Raw genomic sequence first — 22,838 nt, forward strand, 5'->3', positions numbered from 1 at the left:
TATTTCAACAAATATTTATACCTTAAAAGTGGAATACAAAACTGTCGTATTTGTTTAAATGTACAAATAATTATACAAGAACATTTGGTTGATTAATATCCCATAATCCATGTAGTTTCTTTTCTGGAATATGTAAAATGGTAAAACATTGTCTAATCAATTTCTGAACCACACAAACCAGGGGCCAGGAGATCATTAGATCACTTATCAGACTAAAAACAACTTATTCAGAGCTTTAGTGATTCCAGGCAAATCATGTTTTCCAGAAATTGGAAATAGTTTAATATCATTAGGTGGTAAGATTGTGAAAACATTGACCTTGGTATTATAGTCAAATATGAATCATTTCTGTTGTCATCATTATGTGGTAAATGTTCTTGTATAGCAGGGATATGAAGGTGCCCATTGGGGAGCTCTTATTTATACTGCAGATAAAATGCCAATGTGAAATATGTGGGACACACACTAATAGGAAACGTGATCAATTGCGGTGCTTTTATAATATAAATATACATATCAGGAGATTGTGCACAGGCTTTTGATAACTTTAAGTAAATGTTTTTTGAGATTTTCTTCTAAAACTGCTAATGGTGTAAGGACCCGGGTGGCTTATTTTGCCCAAGTCTTAATGTTTATTTTTTTTCTTAAATATGCCCAATATTTTCTTTGGTTTATCTGGTTTTGGCATTTGGGCAGCATTTTCTTCTGCATCAAATCTAGCTTGGTCAACTGCTCTCCTCCTATTAAATTCTTCCCTTTGTCTTTGCAATTCTTCATCCCATAATCTTTTTTCCCTCATTGCCTTCTCCTCTAATGCCTTTTTTTCTTGTTCTAGTTTCTTCTCCAATAAAGCTCTCTCCATAGCTTTCTGCCTTTCTATATTTTCCATCTGGATACTTTTTTCCCTGTTATGTACATAATTCATTACAAATTGTCTCCTGTCCTTCATCTCTCTCACTGGATCCCGTGGTTGTTCTACTCGGAATTGAACATCTTTAATGACTTCATGTAAGAACTTTAGGACTTCCTCGTGTCTTCCTCTTGTTTTAAAGTGATCCTCTGTAGTGTAATTTTCGAACGAAAAGATCCTTTCCACGCCCATATTCCTGAATGTGGCCTCTGTATTTGTCAGATTCCCGCTTGTCTTGTGGGTGAGAACAACAATGGGATATACCTCTGAAATGACAACATACATGTATTACTTTTCATGGCACATATGTTACATGAGATGCATAACATTTATTCTAATATATAAAGCGCTACTGAATATGTTGGCGCTATATAAATAAATGATGATGATGATGATGATTATAAGGGCAGCACAATGGTATAGTGGGTGATATTGCTGCCTTCCAGCACTTGGCTAATACCTCAATTCTAGTTTGGTAACTACATATGTACAGTTTGTATGTTCTCCCCATGTTTGCGTGGGATTCCCCACAGGTGCTTCAAATGTCTCCCACAGTCTAAAAACACAAAATGGACTGTAACCTTCAATGCTCTGCAATGTTCTGCATTGTTTCTTATCAATAAGAAAGAGCACATACAATGGTTCCTAAATGGGCAAACTTATACCCCCACTTATAAGCAGGTCAACATGTAACTGCAAACAATGTTTTTTGATAGCCATGGTATAAAACAGTATAGTATTACAATTAGACCATGTATCATCTGTAAGTCCTCTGATGTTATATTTGGTTGTTTTTGTGGCAAATTGAAACTCTAGATACAAGATTATAATGGGTCGCTAATATAGCTAAATGGAGCCAAAGAGGCTGGCATCTGAAATCTCTTCCATTCCGAAAAGAGAACAAGTGGATATGTTGACTAACTCTGTTACCCTGCATGGCCTCAGGAGGAATTACATTATACTGCTTATATAAGTATATATAAGTATATAATAGCACATTCATTATCTATGACAGTTCTCTATTATAGGGAATGTATTTAATAAGGTTTCTTATGTCTACTGAACAACCTGTTGGATATATACAGCCTCCCTGACTATATCTAATATCTCTACCTTATGCCTCATGACTGTCTTCTGTCTCTTTACATTGTATGTCCCTTATCATGACTAATGCTTTAGTATTCAGTGTGTCATGTGATTTATTCTATTAACTGCTCCCATGCTCCCCTGCACCTGTATCATGCTTATAGTTTTCATATTTATAAAAGATAAATGATGATGATGTAGACAATTATATTTAGTTTGTTATATCTCATTGTCGCTTTACAAATTACAAACAGTAACACTGTCTGGTTTTAATCAGTGGCTTTTTTATAACATCCCAAGATTTTCATGGTATAATATTCCATTCAGGGTATTGTCTTGTTCTGCAATGGAATACAGTATACAAGACACAGGCTCCCATAATCATTTCACCAGTGTAAAAGAGTATGCACATCTTTATCTGCACATTCTGTGTGACCAGCAGCCACAAAGTTCAGGATGGGATGCTGTGGATGGCAGTCACATGACAACAACACACTAACTACTTGTTTTAGTGCTGCCAATCAGGAAACACTTGAAAATAAAAGAGTCATAGCCCTTAAGACTGATCTTCCTCAGTTGCTGCTCCAGATCCACATCACCACTCTATAAATCCCTACCATGGCTTCCCCTGTTCTCCAGAACCCAATTGATATTACTCACCTTGACCTTAAAAGCCCTCAACAACACCACCCATTAATGGATTTCAAATTTAATCCAGCCTTGCTGGTCACAGTTTGTCACTGGTAACCACCTTTCTCTCTCATATACAACACTTCTCCCACTTATGGAGATCACTTACACACCTCATCTGACTTCCCCACAATCTTCAAATCTTTAAATGCTCTTTAAAACCCATCTCTAGTCTAGTCTTCTTACCTATACTACTCACACCGTTGTACCCTGACAACTCTCCAAATCTCCACTCAGAGCCACACTCACTTCTCTTGTATCAGCCAATTTGATGGTAAGCTCTCTCATGAGCAGCACCCCCTACTCTTAGTTATCATATCTGCATTTATTTTGTCTACCTTGTATGTCCCCATTTAATGTATCTTCATTTTTCCACACTGTGGAGTAGAATGGAGCCTTACTATTCAATGACAGAAATACTATTATTATGAACAACACAAAGACATTCCTTTCATCTCTGTACTATAATCTTAATTATTGGGTGATGTGTTTCAACAATTTATGTGTACTATAAATTACATGAGAAGAAAAAGGAGGATATTTATTATAGACATGTCAGTGTGACAGTGCGATCATAGGGAGACATTTTATCATTTTTATAAATCACTCTTATAATATGTATCTAAATCTAATTGGCTAAATGAGATCATTAGAGATGGGAGAAATTGGTGTAAATTGTATTTTGTTTTGGACCAGATTATTTGGAGGTGTTAAAATTTGACGATACAATCTTCTGGTTCTGCTTTCGGTTCATATTCTGCACTGTATTTTTAAATCCACATCTTTGCAAACTTTATAATTTGTCAATGGATTTGGGATGCTCACAGACAATTAAGGCTAAATTATGCTGATGAACTGCAACAAATGTTAAGAAACAATGTGTAGTGAGGTGAATATTTCACAGAATAGTTTTTAAAATTTTGCTCATCTCTACAGTTCATCTTTCAAAGAATTTGATACAAAACTCTTTAATTGGGCAAGTTGATTGGTGAAACGCTTACTGAAAATCTGAACCTTTTAATCCATCATTGAATCTTTTTTACAGTGAAATTAAAAGCTTATCTGTAATGGAAGGCTCAGTATTTGTTCTTGTTATTTGGGCAAATGTACCAAATATCAGTTTTCCCAAATTTTTTATATAAATCAAAATTGGTGTAAATTATACAGTAAAGAAGGGAATTCATTGTCCAAAATCTGGAATCTGGTAAGATCTGTAAACAGCAATTGTCTTTCAAATTTTTCTCAAATTTCTGTGATTTGTAACAATCTCCATTAATTTAAACACGTGATTTCACCAGCGCAGTTTTACAAATCTTTGAGCGCTTCTCATTAAATTCAATAAGCTTTACAGCATGGGAACTACATGCTGAAATCAATCTTAAATGAATGAGAAAAGCTTTAGCAAATAAATAAATAAATAAATAGACAGTGTGTCCCTCCTCAAACTCTCCCTGCTACAGCCAGCATGGGCTGGTTTCTATTAAAACAGGGAGACCACGAGTGTAGGGGTTGTGCACTTATAACTGATACCTAGATAGCCGACAGAGGAAATTCCTGCAAAATAAAGTAGATTGAAATAAACCCAATAATAAGGAAATGCAGACTTAACTTAAAAAAGACACAGTACATCCCCGAAATTGCTGGTAAATGACGGTTCTATTTTCCGATTGAAGGCAACAGCAGCACTTGCTATTGACATCACTAATCATGGCGACAGTCAAATTTCCAGATTTAAAGTGGCAATACAATCTCTCTGCAATCTACCTTTTTACATTATACACGTGTTCTGATATTGCTGCTTTAAATCCGGAAATTTTACTGTCACCATGATTAGTGATGTCAATAGTAAGTTCCGATGTTTCCTTCAATCGGAAAATAGAACAGTTGTCTACCAGCCATGTCGGAGATGTACTGTGTCTTTTTTTTTTCTTTTTTTTAAAGTTAAGTCTGCATTTTCTTACTATCGGGTTTATTGCAATCAGCTTTATTTTGTAGGACTTTACTGTGTCGGCAATCTGAGTATTGGTAATGTGACTACCACAGGAGTGTAGGGTCTCCATGCCATAGTGAAAACCAGTGCGAGGTTAGTAGGAGCACAACTTATGGCTCTTCAAACCCCCCCGTGTGAATCAATTAGGGATGCCTGGAGTAGTAACTTAGCTACCCCAGTATTCCCAATATACTATTTACATAAACACATACATTGTTTTAAAATAAACTTTTTAAAGTCAAAACCATGCGCAATGTCTATAAATTTGGCGTTTTACAAAGCGCTACATTGCAAATCACTGTGAGAGGCGAGATAGCTCAAACCACATGCCGTTTGAGCTATCTTGATTCTCAACAGTGTTAAAAAACTACATAACTAATGTGGTAGGTGTTCATGTAAATCAAACCATAGACATTTACCTGTCAGCTTCTTGGCAGTTTCAATCAAGTTCTTTAATTCATCTATTTCATCAGATGGAATTATTCTCTTCACGCTAAACAAAAGAAATGAGAAGAAATTAGTTTAGATTGTGACACAAACCTTCTGATAATCTAAGTACACAAAAAATAAACTGTAGTTGTTAAGTGGATTTCAAGATTAATTACATTAACAGGATATATATAATGTCAGCAAAACAAAGGGTTAGTGGACTCTAGGCAGTCAACCTGGTTTAAAACATCCCACAGCAGAAGCAAAGAGTCTAACGTGGTCTAGGTGCAGATACCAGGAAAACACTGAAGATGATGATACAAGGGGGTAAATGTATTAAACTGCGAGTTTGCCAGCATGTTTAAATCGCGGCAAATCGCGGGTGTTTACCCGTGATTTTTTTAAAAAAAACTGGAAATGTATCAAGCTGCGATTTTGACACTCTTTTTCAAAATCGCTGGTCATCTCTGGCGATTTTGAGCGATGTAAACACTGCCGAGTTTAGCAAACTCTCCTGTTTTTGGCAAACTCGCAGCTTCATACATTTGAGAGCTGTATAGCTGCAGTGGCAAACAGTGGTGAGTTTGACCTCTGGTGATTTTGCAAGTAGCGATTTTGATAGAAGCAGAACTCTGGCGATTTTGCATGAAATCTCAGCTTCATACATCGGCTGGTTTCAACTCTCCTGAGAAAATCGCTGGAGTTGCAAACTCGCAGCTTGATACATTTACCCCAAGGAGTACACCGAATTGGGGCAAATGCATGGAGCACACTGGAAAATGCTGATAACAGGATTACACTGGATTAATGCGGATTCCTGGAGCACATTAGTAACAAGTAGAAAAAAAAACTTTGGCAAGAGAGACCACATACAATTAGAAAGTGAGTAGAATAATATGTTTAGTGTAAATGATTGTTGTGGGCAAATTCTGCCCAAGGAAGACTCTCTACCCATTTGTATTGGTTGGCTGAGGTATAGATTTTATGGAAAGTCTGCAGATCCTGATTTAGTTGCTTAGTCTGGACATTCAACTTGGAATGACAGGCCATGGTGAAGTTGAGATGGATGTTCAAAATTTGCACAATGACCTCCAAAACTTGAACATGAATTGCAGCCCACAATCTGATACAATCTGTTGAGGAGTCTGGATGTTTCCTTAATAAACAAGGCAGACAGATTAGATGCAGAAACCAATCAGAACCATTTTTTGAAAGCAGTCTACCACCACCCAATCAGTGTTATGTGTTTTGCTTATAGGGAGATTGGTAGTAAAATTTATTGTGATATGGGACCACGGTCTTGCAAGAATGTGCAGTGGGTGTAATGGACCAAATGGTGCTTGATGGGGCACTTTATGTTGTGCACAAGTAGAGCATGTAGAAACAAAATCTCTCATGCCCTGCTGAAGGATCAGTCACCAATAGCCCTAGGAAATGATTTACAGAATGTTACGAGAGTATCCAGAAACTGAGAGGAATGCATCCAATGAGGTAGCTCTTACTGGATTTTAGAGGAAACAAAGGGGGGTATTTGAAGGAAATGTTGAAGTGGCAAGTAGACATTTTGGATCCAGTTTGGGTTAATTTTCTGGCACCTCAAAAACTTGGTTCACCGCAAAATGTGTTAAGGTGTCTGCCTTCAAATTTCTATTCCCGGGCCTAAAGACCAAAACTGGTAAAAAAAAACAGAGGATAATGGACCTGTCAGGGATTCAGACTAAACATATAGTACATTTTTATGGTCAGTAAAAACTGTCCATTGAAAAAGAGATTCCTCGAAGATATCACTATTTCTCAATAGCAAATGTCATGGTCAACAGTTCTTTACCATCAATTGCATAGCTTCTCTGCTGGGAGGAACTTGTGGGAAAGAAGCTACAAGGATGCAATTTCCTGCTAGAGTATCAGTAAGAAAGAATAGCTCCAACCCCAACAGAGGATGCATCCAATTCCAGGAAAAAAAGGATGTAATTTGAGTGGTTGCTTGTGAATTTGTCAGGTATTGTAAAGTTTTAGATGCAGCAGTCTGATTTTTGGTGATGATGGTAACCACCAGGGTGGAGTACCTGTAGATGAACTGCAGATAATAATGGGCAAAACCAAGGAAGAGTTGCACCAACTTGACTGTTGGCCCTGTTCAATTTTTTGGGACTGTTCCCGAAAACAAATGTCCACTGCTTTATACAAAGATACTAATTTGTCTTGAGAGTTAGGAAGTTCATGGGATGCTAACTCATCCTAAATCCAGTCTGAAAGACCTAGCAGAAAGCTGCTATCAAAGCCACATTGTTCCACTGCAACTCAGCAGTAAGTGTGCAGAATTGCACAACATATTGATCAAATTTTCTAGGAGCCTTGGCAGAAGCGTACAATGCTGATAACTGCAGAGGAAGTTTGCCGAAGTTCATAAATAATTCTCAAGAAAGGAGCTGTGAAAGAAGCACCTGTATGTAGAATAGGGACATTGCGTTCCTAAAGGGGAGAGGTCAAGGCCAGGGCCTGGCCAAAGAGATGATACAAGCCTTCTTGGATCTTTCAGTCAGGAAATTTCGAATTGAATGTAACATTGACTGAGAAAATCACGACAGGTCTCAGGGTCTCTGTCATATTTTGCTGGAGAAGATATTCAAAGACTGGAAGAATTCCTTGAACTCCGCCTGCAGAGACTGCAGGAGGAGTTGGAGCCATTGCAGACAGAGCCATATTAATCAAGGTATTCTGGAGGAATTCAAGCTGAGCCAAAAGCCCTTGAAGATGCTGAATCAATTAAGGGTTTTTTCTTGTTTATCCACCCTACCTAAGAAGTGTTGGAGCTTTTAGGGAAACATATTACCAATTGAGTCCATTTTAGGCTAGATGTTACTTCAGGAAAACAAAGGATTAGTGAACTCCAGGAAGTCAACCTGGTGCAGGTACTATGAAAACACTGGAAAATGAGGATACCAGCATACACTGAATTAGTGCAGATTCCAGGAACATAATGGAAGATGATGATACATGGATCAATCAGATTGATGCAGATACCATCAATCTGATGGTAGTAGTATCCAGATTTCTACCAGGGATTGGCTTGGGACACCTTCTATCTCCACACGGTTGACCCAACTCTTCATCAAACTTAATATGTAGACAGTAAACCTGATCCCAATTTTATCAATGCATAGGAATCCTATCCTACTACTATACCTAGAATCAAAATTGGCACCTCTCCAAATATAGATGATGGAAGATGATGGTACCAGAAATAAATCAGAATGGTGTAGATACCAGGAGCAAACTGGGAGATGATAATAATATCAGCAATACTCTGGAAGGATGCAGATACCAGGAACACACTGGAAGATGATACCAGGATACCATTGACCGATACAGGAACCAGGGACACAAAGAAAAGGAACCAGAGAAGCCAGAGCAGTCTTGTCATGAAGATCTGACACTCTGATGTTGTCCCAGCTGCCTAAAATAGAGCAATGTAACTGAGGAATGCAGCAGCCAGTGAGAGGAGGATTAAAGTTATAAATAGTGGGGAAGTGCATCCAAACTTCAAAACAGCGGTCAACAAGACCCAAAGAAATCTGCAGCAGTGGGAATAATGGAGACAGCTCGCTTGACTTCGGTAAGCAGCCTGGAAGGTCCGGCACCTGACTTATAGTACTTTACAGATAATAAATAATATGACCAGTAACTTAGACTTGGAACTAAATTGACTGTGGGATTATCACTAAAATTAGTTTTTTAAAAAATATTTCACATCTTTTGTAATGGAATATGCTACTTATTCCATCGCAAAACAATGTATTGTTTTGATTGTAGTCATTAATACCCGTCTTTTAATTTTTAAAATGTGAATCAGACAGTAATTGCAGCACCCTAATGGGAATTAGAAAGAACAGTATTAAATATTTGCATGTAAAAAAACCTGAGATACTGTGTCATTTACATGCCTGTAACCACAAAGTCAGGACATTGCCTGGTTTCTTTCTGTTTTGTGCACCATTAGCTACCTCCTGTGAATTAATTATTCTATTAAAAAAAGTTTTACTGCATGGTCCTTATAATATATGTGAGTATGTCTCTGCTGACACCAGGATTATGGTACAAGACAATTTTATTATGAGGTCAACATATCAGAGCTACAGAGTATGAGATCTCAGCTGACTAAAATAGCTGACAAGCATAACTTAACCATAAATAACAAATAACCTTAGGCGTTGAATATAGCAATGGGCAAAAGACGCTAGGTGGAAGAGGTCTGCAAGCCTCGAAAAATGCAAACTTAACTTACCTATAACTCCCCAACGGTTTGAAACATTGACCTTGTGGGACATTAACCAGCTGATTGCCAGTCTAGCTCGAGTTCCTAACCCTTATAAAAACTATTCTCAAATCTAATTTAGCTAAACTAGACCTGACCTAATTAAACATGAATGTCCTATGCTAACTACTAACTAACTAACTAACTAACTTAACTAACATTATAACAATACTAATCTATGTTTATACTAACAAACTAACTAATCTATCTATACTATACAGACTAACTGAAATAAACTGATCAAATTATTCTCCTAGGTAAGGACTGTAAATACTGCAGATTAGTGAAGTCTTACACAGGGGCGTTGCCATAATATTCTTTATTATTTTCCTTTGCAAATTTAACTCTGACTTTTTTTTTATTTGTTTTTTTATTTTTGCAATAATACACAGGGCTAGTGTTACCTCTATGCAAACTAAGGCGGTCCGTTTAAGCACCAAGGCTTTGAGGCCCCCTACAACACAGAGGACCTGATTCAGAGTGCAATGCGAGTGTAAGATTAACTTGGAATTGAAAAATCTGCAGACAAATGTATGTGAATGTACGTCCTATTCAGAGTTGAAGATGTGTCCAGGTGTGAATGAGTAGAAGATGTATCCGCAGGCAAACAGACACTTACGTCCAACTTGCAAACATTTAAGAAACATTTTATTTTATGTTCCCAACACAATTACTGTGAGGCATCATTTAAACTTGCATAATCTAGCAAATACAGCAGGAACAACTCCACGACATACTTGCAAAAAAAAAAAAAAAGGTTGGTTTTGGCGCTCAATCAGAGCCAGTTTTATTATTACGCCAACCTCTTAAGTGGCTATTTAAGTAATCATTCTTATCTCTTTGAAACACTCCAGTAACAAGGTGGGTAAACTTATTATTGGCTACATTTTTCTTCAGAAGAGGGATTTCTTTTCAAATGAACTTTTGGAATTAGCAGCTTTCCTGAGTGACTGGTCTGACCTAAGAATGATTTTATTTTGTATAAAACAGTGATAATGGGCAATTCATTTCAACTTCAAATCCAGTTTTAGTTCTAACCTTAGATATATAAATGTGCCATAAATGTAATCACTGACGGAGAGAACCTTTGTAAATGTGTTGAACTTTACAGGGACACGTACAGAACATAATCCTTCCTTACCTGTGCACAAACACAGGGATAATAAAATCAGACGTTTTTATTTCCTTCTCCGCCTTCACAATTCTATCGACAAGTGCAAATCCTTTGCTCCAATCAACGTCTTTACCCAGAGGGAGTAAATTGCCTGAAATATACAGAAAAGGGCCATTCACTAAGCCAAGAAGATACAGAGTCATGAAGGAAATGTCATTCCTTCTTCTATGACATAATGTCCCTATTTCTTTATATTTGCTGCCATGTTAACAGGTAGAAATGTGATAATCAGACAGTCCTGATATCCACTTTCACTAATAACTCAATTAAGTCCTAAATGAGGCTGCAAAGAGCAGCAGTTTATAATGGGAAAATATAACAGCAGAATATAAGCATTATATGCAATGCATGAGGCTAAAATAAAAATGCAGCAGATTTTTTTGTGCTCAAATGTGTACATTTTATATGACGTCCATACATTGAACCACAACTAGCTTTTATGATGATCTGCCTGAGGAGACGTATGGTATAACATTTTGTTCACCACATTACCTGTGGAAGCAGGTAGTTATTGATCTTGTCTGAATTTGTGATATCTCCCTAATTACATTGTTTAACAATGCTCCTCACATTGACGGTAAAAAGAAACACCTGGGGCTAAATGTATTGACCTCCGGTTTCTTTAACTCCCGCGAGTTCGGTGTCTTCGGCGCCTAAATTTAAAGCGGCGCTGCCTTGTAAAGGGAAATTTCCCTTTACAAGGCAGCGCCGCTTTAAATTTAAGCGCCGAAGACTCCGAACTCGCGGGAGTTGAAGAAACCGGAGGTTAATACATTTACCCCCATTTACCCCCTGGTGATCACATGTCAGTATATGGCATTCTCCTGTAAAATATAGGTTGTTCTAATATAAAAGTTTTCAAAATATGAGATTTCTGAAATTGTATCCACATTTACTATGTCTTTGCAAGTTATAGCGCTATGCAACAAGGTGTTTTGGGTTAAAGTATCTTTTAATGTAGCGAAAGACAGTATGTTTATTATGCATAGGAAACTACAATCTTCTTCCATAATTGTAACTTTATGAAATATCTTAAGTTTTGATAACTCTAATAAGCTCTATAAACTAAAAATGGAAATAAGATGATGTATTATTATCCCTAACACCAGAGACAGAGGAATTAAATGGTTTTCTTACTTACCGAGCTGAGCAAAGATTTCTCCAGTCTCATAGGAGTCTAGTGTTTTATATCCACGATTATCAACCAGAGTGATGTTTCCTGTGAGTTTATATGTTATTCTCTCTGTTGTTAATCCTCCATCAGAGCCATAAGCCTTTGCCCAGTTCCTGTATTCTCCATCTTCCCAGACGTACTTACAGGTGTTGATGAATGAGGACTTACCATGACCCAAAAGACCAAAGAGCTGGATGAGAACCCTGTTAAACCCCTGATTACCTCTCTTACATCTATCAAAACTGAAATTATTAATGATACGTTTATAATCATCTATATCCATGTCTGTCTGTCTGTCTGATTCTGTCTTCCCTGGGGCTAAATGTCAAAGTGACAATGTCATTACCTTCCTGAAGTTAATGTGTAAGTGAATAATAAAGACAGATCTTCCTGCTTGGTAACATGATAATACAGCTACAAGAATTTTCTTGACATATTTCCTTAAAGGTGCAGGTTCAAAGGTTACAGATATGGTGAATAGTAGAATCTCTGATCCTGAAGAGGAGGGAGTTGGAGATTATTTGCTTACAGAGAACAAATAACACAAATGTGTTATTTATTGCGATTGGTTACTCATGTTTACACTTTTGTACTTTTCCAGCAAATAACTGATAATACATCAAGTGGTAGTCAGCAGAAATTGAAAGCTTCAGGCTGAGGATTTATGAATATTGCTGAAGTGGAAGATTACATAATTTAAAAGATTTATGCAATCAGGATAATTCTCCAGCTTCTGCTGGGCAGTCTCTATTATTTTTATGGGTCTTTGCAAAATAGTCCCTCCGTGGGTATTAAGTAAGTTTGGTTTACTATAACCCCTTGAGCTTATACTTCCATTAAAACCTCCACCTGAATCTTCCTTGATGTCATCGGGGTAGTAGTATCCAGATTTCTACCAGGGATTGGCTTGGGACACATTATAGTGGAATGTGGTTACACTGTAAGGGCGACATACGACAGCCAAATTTACCTTTCCACAAAGCAACCTCTCTTTTCTGTCCCTTGTGTCCAACTGCGTCACCGTCCCCACACGGATGACCTAACGCTACATCAAACTTAAATTGTAGACAAAGGATCAAAGCACATGAACTGGACAGTAAACCGAATCCCAATTTTATCGATACATATGAAGTCTAGCCCACAACTATACCTAGAATCAAAATTGGCAACCCTCCAAATCTAATGATATATAATATATATATATATATATATATATATATAATATATATATATATATATATATATATATATATATATACATAAACATATATATATATATATCCCAAATAATTATTTTATGTTTAGATATTGGCATTACTCTTGTTATTGTAACATGTGAGACTCCAAACATTAATAATAGAAAACGATAGAATATTGTTACATGCAACTCACCAGTCGCATTTCATACATGTATACCCCACAAATGTCATATATAGTAACTTGGGGCAGGGACACCCCAAGAGGTGGATATCACTGGTGACCTTTAGTGTGGGGTATATTACTGCTCATATTTTAATTGAGTAGCTCTGAAAATGCAAAGCTTAACCCAGTATATGAGCAATAATTCCCTAGGAAATTCAATCACTGTCTATTCACAAGGGTCCATTGTGAACTAGACACCATGTGCTAACCATCATTTGAGTGATGCAACTCAATTAACATTCAGACATGAATGCTTGTCCATCAAACTCTGAATAACTGCATGGACACTCCCCAGAGAAAGTTGGCAATAGATCAGTAAGTAAATTTATTACAATTAACGTAACAAGATCTTTTGTGTAGTAGCTGCCTATATATAAGTTAAGTGCAGCACATTTGGACATACTTCCTTGAAAAAGTCCCTATATATGGGATGAAACGTGGTTGGATACATAAGGATAAGTTGAACTTTTAAATCAGATACAGTTCTATTGCATCCACAATGAACTCCTGCGACTAATATCTGTGCCAACAGCAAAAAGATCAAATACAGCGGAGGTTGATGCAGATACTGGGAAGAGAGGAGGAATTCACTGCCCAACTAGCAAGACCGCAGCAGACAGTATCACTAGATGAACCTACATATGTGCATGAAATGTAAGTGCACTATTGTACTTTAGTCTTGATTATTTAAACCTGCAATACTTTATTACCTGGATATAAATGTGGGTTTCCTCTATGATCAATTTTAAAAAATCTGATTATACTGAAAACCTATAATACTTCACTACATCACACATTTATACCATCTCTTACATGTCAGGCTGTAAACGGAGATTATTAATTTTGAAGACATAAAAAACAGAGAGGCTTATAGACTGTCTTGGAGGATAAACTGGGGATAATATGTAATAAGACTGCACACGCGTGTATGTCAAAGACCTGTTTTGTAGACAAGTTTTCTTTACACCAGATATACTGTTAAATAAGTCACTGTAATTGTAATATGCTAATGCCCTTCCTGTTTATAGGTCATCATACACTGATTCAGTGAACAACCCCACAGCAAATTTATTTAGAAACAGTGCAGCGACCAAAGCAATACAAAGCATATGACTCACTAGCACCATTATTAACAGGCACGTTTCACCACTGTCTGTAATAAATATCAAATAACTTGTTCTGATTCCCGGGTAATTTTTTTGAATCAAGTGTTTCATATCCAAATTGCAGCTTATCATCTATTCCCCATGATAATATCACCTTCCTTTTTAGCATCTCCCTCACAGTCAATAACATCTCTTTCTCCCCTGTTCCGCACATGTGCTGCCATGCTGTCATTATTGACTCTGCCTTTAGCTTTATCCTTACATCTACCCTCTCCTGCAGCCCTGCTGCCTCCACCTTCACAATAGTGCCAAAAGGGGTGACTTTCTCACTTAAGTCGTAAAACCCTGGTCCACTTTCCCATTATTTCCCACCTTGACTATTGTAACTTCCACCTCACTGGCATCCTTCACTTTCACCTTTCACATCTTCCACCCATCCTGAATGTTGTCCCTTTCTGTAAATTCCTTCATTGGCTTCCCATTGCTTCAAGAGTTAAGTTCAAACTGCACATTTACACCTACAAAGCCCTCACAATACTTCCCTCAAAATATCTGTGACATCATCATGTGATACACCCCAGCATGCTTATTCCACTGCCTCTGACTTTCACCTCTCCTCCCCCTTCATTACCTTCTCCCACTCCCATCTCCAAAGATTTCACCAGCACTTCTCCCCACCCATTGCTTCATCCTACAAAACGCTCCCTAAACTTACAGTAGATTGTAGTTCCAAATCCTGCCACTATACTTATGTAAATACCTTTCTGTTAATAATTTATGCATTTTACCCTATTCCCATAGATATGGAGAGTTAAGACTTATTTGCCTCTTTAACAAGGGTGTGTAGTATGCTGGACCCAGACTTTCTAAAGGATTAATTGATAGTTCAGTATTACTTTTAAATTAAAATGTAACCAACAACTTTGTTTCCATATTCTCCCAACAGTGATTCAGTCCTGATTCTGTATGTGGATAACTTTCTTCTTTGTTCACCTAATTTTGAAACTTTTTTTTACAGATGCTGAAGAACTTCTCACATAACTCGGACACAATAGTCATAAGATTTCTAAAGACAAAATGTAGTTGTGCCAGTAAGAAGTTGAATATATTGGTCATTGTCTTCCACCTGGTTATAGGAACCACACTAACAAAAGAGTGAGGCTGTACAGCTCCAAAAACAATTATACAAGTAAGAGTATTTCGGGGAATACTGCAGACAGTGAAATCCTATTTTTTCTCAGATAGCAGCTTCCCTATATTACCTGATAAATAGCACAGAACCAGTGATACACATTAGAAGCACCTCTCACTTGTAAACAGACACAACGCATTTCTACTGCTTACAAAATGGGAATATGGGTGACATCATTCACTATTGAATTGTGGGGACAATCATTGTTTCTTAATTGAGGGGCAAAATTTATAATTAACTTATTGGGAAAATTTTACTTTTATTTATATTAAGGGGGCCTTATTATTGTATTATTCTATTTCGGGGCAATATGTTGTGCCACATGTGTGCATCATAAATAATCATAGCCCCCCATTAGCAATAAAATAGTATTTCTCAGTTAATATATTTACATATTGAAATGTACCTCATATTAGAAAGAATACATAGATCTTTAGCTATAATACTTAATTCTCTGTCACAAAGCAACACTAATATACATGTGTACATGTATTAAATGTAATGTTTGGATACGTTTTAGATCTTACTTTGGGGTTATCATCCATCCACCTAATTTGAGCATGTTTATGATAATTCTGCAAAGAAGTTCTGTGATTTTATAGGATGTAACGCCAACATGAACTCTAATATGTGTAATCATATACACATGTTAATTGCAAAGTGATTTAACACATAGATCTTCACTAACAAAGACTCTCACTGACCCACGGACTCAGAATGACAGTGACAATGACACATTGGCTTATAGTGACACAAATACTTTATACCACACATTCTCTTTCCTTTCTTTGACTGATTGAAGACACCAGCCCCCTGTGCTCCTCTTTTAGCAGCAGCATTACTCATTTCTCTAGATGCAGCATAGTGGAAATTAGAACAATGCAAACTTAGGGCTAGATTTACTAAGCTGTGGGTTTGAAAAAGTGGGGATGTTGCCCATAGCAACCAATCAGATTCTAGCTGTCATTTTGTAGAATGCACTAAATAAATGACAGCTGGAATCTGATTTGTTGCTATAGGCAACATCCCCACTTTTTCAAACCTGCAGCTTAGTAAATCTAGCCCTTAGTCTTAGTGTATAATCAGCATGCCCTTATAGAATAAAGTTTTATATTATAAAAATATTGTGCCTGATTCATTAAGGAAAGTAAAGCAAAAAATATGAGTAACTTTGCACCTTGGCAAAACCATGTTGCATTGGAGGGGGAGCTAAATTTAATTAAAATGTGGGGACAGATTTATATTTGGGAAAGAACATGTCCTAGATCAACTTTAAATTTCAGTGTAAACATAAAGCTATCAAGCATTTTTGTGCTACATGAAAAAACAGCCAGTATTGAACTTATGTGCACAATAATAAACTGATATGCAGCCCTTGCATTGTAACATGGTTTTGTCCAGGAGAAAACCTCATTTTTTTTGCCTTACTTTCCTTAATGAATCAGGCCCATTCTTTACAAAAAATGTCAATGGACGAGGTCCACTCCCATATATCATATAAATCATAATTTATCTATTTTTTTTACATGCATGAAAATAATTGTAGAATTAATTTTGTCAATTTGACCTAGCTTGCACCATTGGTTTGATACACTCTCTAGTTTAACAAGTAGCACCTGATAGTGTAGAGATTGATGAGTCTTGTGTCTTCAGGATGAGGTAATTGTTAACAGATATCCCTTCCTTATTGCTGCCTAATCTGCAAGTTTTAGAGGTTTTGAAATCCCAAAGTGAAAATTATTGACATCATATGTATGACTTGTATCTGCAAATTAGTCATTTTTGGAGCTAAAAATGCCCATAATGTTGGACATGTCTTTTAATCTTCATTTTGTGCACACCACAACTGAGCATATATAATGATTTATGATATCAGAAAAGAGTATAGTATTGCTTTTGTACTGATTGCATCAATGTTGTGGGGTTTACTATAAAAGTGAATTTTGCGTGTTTAGCAAATCATTGTGTCTTTATGTCTAGGTGGCAACCATAGCAGTAAAATAGCGGCTTTACAGATGGGAATAAGTTTGCACTGGGCAATAGGCATAATGTCTTGTTTGTTAGAGGAAATAGGTAGATTATTTCATGTCTAATGCATACAAAGACAACAGGTTACAGAACATTTACACAATCCACTATAATGTATTTACACCAGGTATGAGGTGCTGCATTTAAACACACTGGAAAGAAATAGAAAATATATAAATTTAATAAGTTTCAAACTGACAAACATAAAACAACCGTGAGACACTGCGACTTCATCCTACATTACTTCTCCAGTTGTTTAATGAAAATCAGTCTTAAATAAGAATTACACAACAGTTATTTGGAATGTTATTGACATGAGAGGGTTGGGCGATGGGAATATAGACATTATTTTTACACATAGAAAATGTCCAGAAATAGGCTGTAACACATCTCAGACAGAAAAATAACCTGGGTGAAAACATGTATGTTGCAGGTGGCCACGTATGAACGCTCACAGAAAAATTCCCCAATTTATTTTCTTAATGTTATAACTCTGTAAGTATATTTAAACTGATAATTTTTGACCTTTTATATGCAGCATATACCATCATATATAGCAGCCTCTGGCTCTCTTGTGCTCTGTGTCAGCAGACAGCAAGCAGTAGTCTCAACACTGGGATTGTTTTGCTGTCCAGAACCTGAGACGTCCTGGATTCAAATTAAATTGGTAAAACACAAGATACAATTTGTTTCACTGAGAAACCACCGCGGCTCCACTTCCTACAATCATGGTGGCTGAAGTGACATTGACATCAGTTACTGGAATAACTATGATGTTATTGAGTAAACGCCCAAAAAATGACGTTTACCCAATGGATGAAATGACAGACGATCTTCTTTCGATTAAGCCTGAATGCAAACTGCTAGTGCCCGTGAAGTCTAGGAGATCCATATCTCATGAATGAAGGGGCTTTACCTATACCACCTAGTGTGGAAAGTCAATTTCCTATTAGTTAAAAATAAATAAGGAAAAACAGAGACATATATAGGTAGGAGAAAAAATATGCAAAACACAGTGGAAAACAAGGCAAAATTGAGGAAAGGAAACATGAAAAGTGGAAACAAAAGATACATGAAAGGTGAAGCAAAAAGATCACAAATGGGGGAAGGAAGAGACACAATACTTTTCTTTGCCTTGACCCCTATCCCCACTATATTGGTCTGAAAAGACTCCTCGCTCAATGCAAATTAATTTAGATAGCATTTATCTATAAAACAATGTATTTAATATATACATTTAGCGCAGAAGTTGTACAATCAACATACACTGGCCTAGGGGTCAGGAAAAAACAATTTTAAAGATTGCTAATTCCCTCCTTTCAATAATTTAATTCACTGTCTAATGCTGTAACGGAATATAATATGCAAAGTAAATTTTATCTGTTTGTGATTCTATATATGTCATTGGATCTAAATCTCACCCTCATTATGTCCACATAGAACAGATTCTTCCCTAAAAGGTAGAAATAAAAATAAAAAAGTAATCTAGTGAACCAAGAACTCAATAAACTGAATTATAAAGGTTATGTTCATTTTTTTATACAATAAATAACACTGGTTAACAAAATTGTTATTACTTTTTGCCACAAGAGTGAATATAGGTGAATCTAATAGTATTTTCTGTGCTGAATTCAACCATTGTTTTAGAATGTCTCATGTAAGGATTTTGAGTAATCCAGTTAAAGTTTACAATATTACGTTTATTAAAAATACGTACATAATAAACAATTAACTCACTTAACATGTATAAGTATAGGATTCTCTGCTGTATTTTGCCTCAGGATGATCCCTTTTAAGTGTCCAACAACAGTCAGCAAGCATACTTGGATTTCACTTGCCCTGATAGCGCTTTTCCATAGCGGAAATATCCCGGTGGAAATGTTCGCAATGTTCATCACTGACTGCCCCAAGATTTGCTGTGAAGAAATCCAGGTGCGATTCCAATAAATGGATTTTAAAAGACATGTTACATTCCATGGGCTTATAAGATTTTTAAAAAAATTCCACTATTTCTTCTTCGTAATTCTCTGCCTTATGTTTCCCTAAGACGTACATACTCTTGAAAGACTCCCATGCAGCTTTTTCAGCCTGTTTCAACTGACCATCGAAGCTCTCATCTTGACTTGTTTTCCTTAAAGTCACTATGCCTATATCTAAACACATATACATTTGTTATTTGTTTCTTTGTGGAGCAGATTCCAGCCTTTCAATCTGGAGCGCAGAAGTTTTGCTTGCTTATTAGATAGGTTCAATTCTCGGACAAGGTCATTGAGATCTCCTTGGGTAATTAATTGTGGTTCAGAAGACGAACAGGAGGCTTCAAAGGTTGGATGAAGCCTTACATGATACTCACAGGCTCTATGTCTTGCTCCTCATCACTAAGTATGACATTTTCTGGAGACTTTGGCACAGGCAATTCTTCACTATGAGGCACAGGCCTTATGGCAGATGGTAAATTAGGATATGTCAAATGTTATTTTTCTATACCCATATTAACTTATACTAATCTTCACAAAACAGTATAATTAAAGAAAACAATTGAATTTTGCTGAAAAAAACCCTCCATAAACAGTGTATAATTGGGTTATATATTGTAATGTATATTCTTAAAGAGGGCGTGACTTTAAAAATATGGGTGATAGAAAAATTATAAGACCATTATTTAAATCAATGTAGATAATACATATATAATACCACCTGAGATTTCCTGTGACAAAATCTTTGTTTACCATAATAATTGTTATAAAAAGGAAAATAATTCTTTTTTCTTTTATTTTTGTGACTGCTTTTACACTTTTCGAAAATTATCTATTGTGATTATAGACTAAAAGAACAAAATATGTGAACCGAATATGGACCTCAACAAGCCATTCCCAATCAGTTTTGTTACTTTTTAGGTACTTGTCACAATTAAGGTTCACACTCTACTCACTTTGTACAATAATTCTCTTATTTCTTTTTGCATATAAATAGATTTGTATGTGTTCTAAACATTAAATTATTGTCTCAGTTATTATTACTGAATCATTTCCTGGTTCTCTACCGATAGTATTTGGTGAGGATCAGCATAGAAAGATACAGCAATATGAGATTATGGAGTGTCACAGAATAATTGCCCAGAGGGCACTGCATATTACAGTAAGTTCCTGTATATAAACTTCATTCCCCACTATTTTTTCTTTTTTTCTTGCGACTCTTTTTATTTGATGTCTTTGCCCTTTCTTTCAGTCTTTTTATATGTTCTTGTTGGTCCCGCAGTCTCTGTCTCTCAAATTCTTCTCGCAGTCTCTTCATCTTCTCCTCATGTTCCTCTTTTTCTCTTTGTTCTAGTTTTTCTGCCTCCTCCTGTTTAAGTTTCATTTCCTGTTGTAACCTGGCATCTTCCAATTTGCTCAGTCTTTCCAAATTACTTTTGTGGTTATTCATGTCTCTGTTGTGAATATAATTAAGTACAAATAGTTTCCGATCTATCATTTCCTGCTCTGGGTCTCGTTGATGCTCCATTCGGAACTCAGCATCCTTAATAACTTCATATAAAAACTTAATGACATACTCATCTGTCTCTCTTGTCTTGACGTGGTTTTCGGGGGTATAACTTTCTAGAGAAAAAAAATGTTCAGTTCCAATATCTCTAAACGCTTTCTCTATGTCAGTCAAATGTCCTTGATTTTTGCGGGTAAGAACAACAATAGGAAATACTCCTGTAGGAAAGAAAAAACATTGTAAGATTTTATATTGCCAGATCGTGCTTCAAGGATAATTTTGGTAAATTATTATTATTATTATTCAATCACCTTTTATATCATTTTGTGCAAAGTAATTTGACTATAAAACAGACAGTGGTCAAATATTATTTTGTAATTATTGTTGGATTTTGCTATTATAAGTAGTAGTTAGGTTGCGTTTATGATCATTTTAATTGCTGGCACAAAGGCCACATTTACCTGTCAGGTTTCTGGCTGTGTGAAGCAATTCTTTCAGCTCATCCAAATCACCAGGGGCTATAGATTGACTCACGCTAAACAAAACACAAGAAATGGACACTATTCTGGAAAAAGTTTTGATATTTTCTCATCCCTCATCATATAACCGACATGTATAAAACACTATATGCTGAATGTTGATATATACTGGGCAACACGGTGGCTAAGTGGTTAGCACTTCTGCCTTACAGCACTGGGGTCATGAGAACAATTCCCGGCCATGGCCTTATCTGTGAGGAGTTTGTATGTTCTCCCCGTGTTTGCGTGGGTTTCCTCTGGGTGCTCCTGTTTCCTCCCACACTCCAAAAACATACTGGTAGGTTAATTGGCTGCTAACAAAATTGACCCTATTCTCTGTCTGTCTCTGTCAATCTGTGTGTGTGTGTGTGTGTGTGTTAGGGAATTATGACTGTAAGCCCCAATGGGGCAGGGACTGATGTGAGTGAGTTCTCTGTACAGCACTGCGGAATTAGTGGTGCTATATAAATAAATGATGAGGATGATGAGGATGATGATGATGAGTAAACCAAGAAAACACAACAACTGAATCTTAAGTTGAAATATCTATAATATAAATGTCTAGTGGCGTGTGTTAGTCTGTCTGTGTGTGTGTGGAAAAAATAAAACCAAGCTGCAGCGCCACCTGCTGTGCAGAGTTATACACTGACCTACTAAATTCTTAGTGTGTGTGGAAAAAAAAATTCAGAAAGGGCTGAAATTTGGTATACTAAGATGTTTTTAATTTGTTAATATAATTTGTTAATTGTTAAAAGTGTTTATAAAGATTTAAAATATATATATATATATTTCTTGAAGGAGAAGTGACAGTTGGGAGTGGTTGGTGGTTGCCGAGGGTGACAGTGGGGAGTGGTTGGTGGTTGAGGCCTCTGCTATGGCCCAAATGTATGACAAGAACCTTTTAAACACCTTAAGTAGCTTGATTTGACTAGAATGCATGAGTATCATGCACGGGTTAACTTGTTTATTATATAATACTTCATAACAGATGAAGTGTTTTACAGAGAATATTATATGATTCACGTTAGTCTGTGTCCCAGTGGAGCTTACAATCTATTTTTCTTATCACACAGACATACTCTAGAGGAGTGGAATGTAGGAAGAAACCAGAGCACCCTGTGGTAACCCACATGAACACAGGGAGAACATACATTCTCCACACAAATGGCCCTGGATGGAAATGAACACATGGCCCCATGGCAGCAATGCTAAGTATATAAGTATTATAGGTTGAACTTGATGGACTGGTGTCTTTTTTCAACCTCATCAACTATGTTACTATGTTACTATATACATATATTGGATATGATTGTATTAGTTA

General features: G+C 36.5%; 1 protein-coding gene across 1 annotated transcript; it reads right to left on the reverse strand.

The window, feature by feature from the left end:
* Window positions 1-537: 537 nt before the first annotated feature.
* LOC142098320 (uncharacterized) lies at window positions 538-12,051 on the reverse strand. The gene is made up of 4 exons (XM_075181068.1): window positions 11,736-12,051; window positions 10,562-10,685; window positions 5,096-5,169; window positions 538-1,176 (listed from the first exon to the last, which is right to left on the reverse strand). Exons 1-4 carry the CDS (start codon window positions 12,049-12,051, stop codon window positions 626-628), a joined length of 1,065 nt encoding a protein of 354 aa, XP_075037169.1. The 3' UTR covers window positions 538-625.
* Window positions 12,052-22,838: the final 10,787 nt, after the last annotated feature.

This window comes from Mixophyes fleayi, chromosome 7 (genome assembly GCF_038048845.1).
Source record: "Mixophyes fleayi isolate aMixFle1 chromosome 7, aMixFle1.hap1, whole genome shotgun sequence".
In the NCBI taxonomy this organism is placed as follows: Eukaryota; Metazoa; Chordata; class Amphibia; order Anura; family Limnodynastidae; genus Mixophyes; species Mixophyes fleayi.